This window comes from Serinus canaria, chromosome 11, assembly GCF_022539315.1.
Source record: "Serinus canaria isolate serCan28SL12 chromosome 11, serCan2020, whole genome shotgun sequence".
NCBI classification, from domain to species: domain Eukaryota; kingdom Metazoa; phylum Chordata; class Aves; order Passeriformes; family Fringillidae; genus Serinus; species Serinus canaria.
Window position 1 is genome coordinate 8,466,175 of NC_066325.1, and position 6,148 is coordinate 8,472,322.

At 40.0% G+C, this 6,148-nt stretch overlaps 1 protein-coding gene across 3 annotated transcripts; it reads left to right on the forward strand.

Moving 5' to 3' along the window:
* The first annotated feature begins 22 nt into the window (after positions 1 to 22).
* Positions 23 to 6,137, forward strand: CNEP1R1 (CTD nuclear envelope phosphatase 1 regulatory subunit 1). Of its 3 annotated transcripts, none has more exons than XR_007778548.1 (7): positions 23 to 150; positions 2,298 to 2,369; positions 3,728 to 3,801; positions 4,131 to 4,240; positions 4,376 to 4,430; positions 4,690 to 4,789; positions 6,008 to 6,137. XR_007778548.1 is itself a non-coding variant. In XM_050978828.1 (6 exons), the coding sequence occupies exons 1-6, from the start codon at positions 126 to 128 to the stop codon at positions 4,729 to 4,731; spliced, it is 378 nt and encodes a 125-aa protein (XP_050834785.1). In that variant the 5' UTR covers positions 23 to 125; the 3' UTR covers positions 4,732 to 5,976. The 3 variants fall into 3 exon arrangements, 1 of the variants encoding a protein (XP_050834785.1); XR_007778547.1 differs by lacking the exon at positions 6,008 to 6,137 and adding an exon at positions 5,216 to 5,976; XM_050978828.1 differs by lacking the exon at positions 6,008 to 6,137 and having other exon boundaries at positions 4,690 to 5,976.
* Positions 6,138 to 6,148: the final 11 nt, after the last annotated feature.

The window sequence follows — 6,148 nt, forward strand, 5'->3', positions numbered from 1 at the left end:
GCGGCGGGCGAGTAGCGCGGGGCGTTGTTGCGGGGCCGGGCCGGCGGGGCGGTGCGCGGGGCCGCGGGGAACGGCCCGTGCTCGGTGCTCCGCCCGGTGCGCGCCGCTCCGCCCGCCCGCCCGCCATGAACTCCCTGGACCAGGCTGAGGGTGAGTGCGGCCGCTCGGAGCGAGCCCGGAGCTGCTTCTTCAGCGCGCCGGGAGCTGCCGGCTCTGCGCCCGGGCTGCCCGAGCGTGCTGCCCCGTCCCTGCGGAGCGGGACGAAGCGGCCGCGGGAGGCCTCGGCTCCCTCTGCACCGCGCTCCCGGCGCTCCTCCTCGGCCCAGACAGGCGAGCTAGGGCGGGGTTCCGGGGCCTCCTCGGCGTCCCGCGCTCGGGGCGGGCTGTGCTGCTCCCCGGGCGGCCCGGAGAGCAGCGCCCGCGGGAGGGCCTGTGCTAAGGGCTGCTGCCTGCCCCGGGAGGAGGGAGTGCCCGCGGTTTCCTTTCGGTGCCGCTGCTCGGCTGTAGCTGAGGAAAATCCTCTTGTGCTGTGGGAGCTCCTTGTCCACTCACGGCTTTTTGCGGGAGACGCGTTTCTTGCAGCTCTTGAGCCCCGCTAGCCGTTACACCGAGCCGGGGCTCCTTTCGCATGTGAAGAACGCGACCTCAAGTAGCCCCTTCTTGTCTGGGGGCACTTGATGGTTTGGGTTACAAGTTCTTTGAAGTTACAGCTTACAGAATGTTAAAACCCTGAAAGGAGTTTTCAGTGTCCAAAGACTGGTAGAGATTTTTAAAATGGACCAGTGTTTTGGAATTAGCAGGTGCTTTGTAGCTGGCATCAGAGTAGGCAATGTCGACAGAAACCGATAGTCCGGCGTTGTCAGGGCTTTGTTGCTATGCTTGTGCAATCTGAGGGTTCCCAGAGTGCGCCCTGCTAGTCACAGCTGCCAAAAGGATCAACTCAGAGAAGGTTCTTAAAACGTGCATAGTTCAAAATAAGTTTAAACTTCAGTTTTCTGTTCTCTGAAAAAGTTTTTTTCATATTTTGTTTCAGCGATGGCTGCATTATGTGAGTGGTTTTTTGGGAGCTTTGTTGTCAATAGCCTGTTTTTATGCCTTCAGGGTGCTGTTTCTCAAATAGCAGGTTCTTGTGTGGTGCCTTGTGTTCCCCCCGCTCGCTTCAGTGACTAGTTGGAGGGGTTTGTGCTAGTCAGGGAACAGTTAATTAGCTGTAATTGCCGGCGGTGGTTTAACTTCCCCAGAAGGGATGTGGAGGACAGGCCATTAATTTCTGTGTTCTTGGCGGTAATTAAGACTAGTTAGCTGTTTTGTGGCTGAAGTCAAGGTACTGTAATCTTCCCCCATAAATTCACCTGCAAACCACTTAGGAATAAATTCACAGTGTAGAAAACTGCTTTCATAGTGATCATAATAGATTTATTTCTTCCCAGCTTATTCTTTAATTGCTTTATTGAGATAACTAATATAGCAGTAGTTGGAAATTGAAGTTCCACGTTGATGCTGACAGAGACTTTAGCTGAAAGTTAAGTTGATCCTAATTAAAATTTTACTTCAGGTAGAATTGTAGCTTTAACTGGAATGTTATCAAATTTTGACCTTGTTGACTGAAAGGAAGTGTAAATCTAACCTGGACTTATGGTGAATATGCTCCTTGGAGACTTTTAGGAGTATCAACTTGAAATGGATTTAACAGCTATTTCATTGGGAAGACCATGGGAGAACGATGGCAATAAAAAGGAAAATCTATTTTTAAGAAATAATGATTGGAAAAAGATCATTGGAGCAGTGTTTCCTGTGGGATTTTTTGCATATATATATATATATATATATATATATATATATAATGACACTCAAAGTTTCTACAAAACAAAGTCATCCAAGCCACACTGCTACAATAACCCCTTGAGCAGTGGCAAATGGCCAACTTTTTAAATTGCCATTATATTGACATAATGGCAGAACATAGTAGAACATAATGGTTTCCTGATATACTTCAAAATGTGATACTTTTTTTGGTTTTGTTTTGAGAGGCAATTTAAGTCATTATAAATCTAAGTCACTATTTCTAAAGATATCTGAAATCAACTGTATTGATTTTTCTTTTTGTAAATGGGAATGTTTTTTGCTTTTAGATTAACTCCACCACTGTGTTTTTTACCAGAAGTTGAGTAAAGCTACTGTGACTAGACTTCTACTTTAAGAGCTGGGTGTGCACGGGGGAATTCTTTTTATCTTCTACTTTAAAATATGACTGAATAGATGAAGATCTAATTATGCTTGATATGCATCTTTCCCAGATCTCAAAGCTTTTGAAAGAAGACTTACTGAATACATTGCATGTTTGCAACCAGCTACAGGACGTTGGAGAAGTAAGTTTGGTGTTCCAAGGAATAAATAGGAGTCTGTCTTTCAAGCTTGTTAGATTTACCAGTGTTTATCCTTTATTTAAGTTTGTCCAAAGAAATAATTTTATTTATACTTGCTTTAAAATTTGTGGCGTGCATTCAAACACTCTGCAGCAAGTTCATACAGGGTAATAAACTAATATTTTAGCCAGAATTAGGAAAATAAGGTTAAGATTGAATTGGCTCAAGGCTGAATTATTCTGGAAATATCTGAAACAATAAGTTGTGTTTGTTTCTGCTTTATTTATTTTTTATTATGTTACTGAAGTTTTTTTCTTCAGGACTGAGACTTCCCACACTGTTGCTGTACTTACTTAAACTAAATATGATTAGGTGAGATAGTCCCTATGAAACTGAAGGTGAAAAAGTTACAGCAGTGTGCCATAAAGGCAGCTTTGTTTTGAAAGGAAGGTTTGAAGGAGGGGGGAAGTAAAAAAAATTCCACAGATATGCTGCTAGCTTTGGGATCAGTGGTCTGTGATGGAAACACACAACTTTGGGGGTTTTTTTTATTTTGTTCTTGAGACTCTGCTGAAGTTTTCCTACTCAAAGAATACAGATTTATTTTAGAACACATAAAATAGTATCTTTTCTCCTGAAAGGTCAATTTTGAGTGAAGGAACTGAAGGAATGACTACTTAGAAAGCAAAACCAAACACCACTAGTGCCACCTCAACCCCCCCTTGTTTCAGATATTTATATGTAGTTCTGCTGAGTTTGTGCACACCTACTTTAGGAATGCATTTGACTTCCAAAATTGCTATTTTCTGTCAGTTATAATTTAAAAAAATTACTGGAAACTTTTAACCATATTTAAATGAGGTTTGCATAATTAGTATTGTATTCACTGGCTCTTTTTTTCCCCCAAATTGCTTGTTTCGTAATTCACATAAAAGAGGGACTTTCTATTTTAATAATAATGGGATGTGTGACCAGTGTTAACTTTCTTCCTGTTATCCTGAAAAGAAGGTATTTATATGATGTGGAGAAGAAGCTCTATTTGATAGATATTTTTCAACTTCCTTTTGAAAAGATAACTTTGGTTCCTTCAAAGGACCAGGATGTTTTTACTTGACAGAATTTAGATTTTCAGATGTTGTAGATTTTCAGTACTTGTTCTGTCCAGGAACTTTGTACAGAATCCTTAGGGTTTCACATATTAGAAGTTTCTTTGCATATTTTTATTTCTGCTTTCCAATTAAGAACTTTTCCTCTCAGAAGTGAGAAAAGAACTAAGTGTTTAAGAGTTGCTGCTGAAAAATAAATGCTTTTAAATTTGAGTGAGTTATACTGTTTATGACTCTCATTCTTTTCTTCATCAGTGATTTTGATAGTGGTATCAGTCTGCACAGCAACTGGGGCTTGGAACTGGTTAATAGACCCAGAGACACAAAAGGTAAGGTCAGGCTACTGCCAAATGTGCTGTGTTTCATAGCTTGGTGTTCCAGTCAGGTGGTATATTGAAAACTGAAAGGCTAAGTGCATTCTCACATGAAACTGGGAGGTGATTCTTAGTAAAGCTATCAGGCCCTCTGGAGTTATTGTGGAATGTGTCCTGGGACAATGCCTGCCAAAACACTGTACCCTGAATGCTTATCTAAAGAAATGTTCACCAGTACTTGGAAATGGCTGGGAGCAGTATTTTATTTTTAGCTAAGGGATCTAGGCAGTGACTTTGTGTGTTTTAGAATGTATGCAGTTGAACTAACGTGATTTCTTTCCTAGGTATCATTTTTCACATCACTTTGGAATCACCCATTTTTCACAATTAGCTGTATTACCCTAATAGGCTTGTTCTTTGCTGGAATACATAAAAGAGTGGTGGCACCATCAATGTATCCTTTGATAGTGTTTGTCATGTTAAAAGTGTAGCTCCTGCAGTTGTTGGAGCCTGTGCTAATACTGCCTTTTTAGTTTCTGCTTACTGTGTGTACAAGTGTTAGATGCTTTCCTTGACACAATCCACGCAGTATAGCAGCCCGATGCCGAACTGTTTTGGCAGAATATAATATGTCCTGTGATGATGTAAGTGTTGCTGCTTCATTGCCTAAACCTTCTTTGTTAAAAACCAGAAATAATTTAAAAAGACCCATAGCCTGCTTTTCTGAACAGCACTTGGATATACCTCAGCAAATTCTGTGTGTCTGTAAAACTGGAATGTGGAATACTTAATATTGTTTTGTGTGTTGTTTTAAACTCTCCTTGTAACATTGAACTTGAAGCTTAATTGTTGGGTTCAACTTTCAGGGTTTAAACTTTATTTATTTTGTTTTCTGTCTTGCAGACTGGAAAATTAATTTTGAAACCTAGGCCTCATGTTCAATAAGGGCTGTCTTCCTTCATTTTTTCCACTGCCATGGAAACCAAAAATGACCTTTTTTAAGGTAGTATGACAGCAAAAAAATCAAATGGGACTGGTTGTCACTGCCTGGGAGTAAAAGTCTTAACACAGTTGACAGTGAAAGTGTGCAATATTACTTTCTTGAATATTTATCCAAATTCTTTGTTATCACATTATCAGTGCTTTTGCTACTTCTGATTACCTCTTTTTCAGTATTAGTGTCACTTTTTTACTTCAGCTAGAACAGAACATACAGGTGAAGTATGTTAATCGGCAATGAAGTTGAACTTGAAAACGAAACCTCATTTGTGTTACGTGTCTTTCTAAGCTATTGTAAATAGCAGATCGATGCCAATGTTGAGGAAAAAAAGAAATATCTGGTGTATGGATTTTCTTGTTCTCATGAAGAGTATTGAACGGAACGTTTGCCATTCTCCTGATGTTTTATTAGCACACTTCCTCATTACAGCCGTCCTTGTCTCCTGGTCACTCTTTTGGAACTGGTTTAAAGGCTCGCAGGAAGACTGACTGTTTGTGCCGGAGAAAACTGGTCTTACTGTTAAAGAACTTCACAAATATATCAAGGATTACATTTGTCAAGTTGTGTATATAGTGCACCAGCCACTTTCCTCGTGGTCATACGTAGTTCCTTGTTTGATCTGGTTCAAAACACTTATTTTAAGATTTTAATTTTTTTTTAAATTGTCTTAAATATGCTTGTATCTTCCCAACTGTAAGGTTGTACTGTATCTAAGTCCACCAGACCATTCTGAGTGGATTTTTATGCTCTGATAGTCAGAATATGAAACTGGTATTGCAAATGTATAAAATCAGATTTGGTGAAGAAAATCTAAAGAGTGCCACAATAAAATAACAAAATTTGTTATTCAGAGTGTTAACAACCAGCTGTGGATGATATATGCATAAAGTGTAACTTTTGAATAGCTAAAACTGTACAGTTTTAAGAGTTTAAGTTGTTCAAGGTGCCTTTTTAAATGTTTTGAACTCTTTAAATTGATTCTAACTGCAAAGCTCTTGCAACTTCAGTAACCCCTGCTACAGGGTAGACTGGCTTTTAAAGGCAGCCTATTGATGTAACTTTGTCAGTTGAAACTTTAAGAATTGTCTTCTGGATTTCTTTTCCAGTAAGTCTTCTGCCCATCCATTATTTTTAACTGCTGTATATTTTGTAGGTAAATGTGTATAAAATAAAATCTTTGTATAAACAGGTGTTATCTTCTTTTGTACTGTACAAATACAGATCTCCACTGAACACAGAAGAACTTCAGAAAATTTATAGCTGCACTCAGTAACTTTCATACCGGACCAACATTTCCTGTATTTGATGTGGGTCTTATAATCTAAGATACTGACACCAGAGAGGAAACCCCTTCCAGGTTTC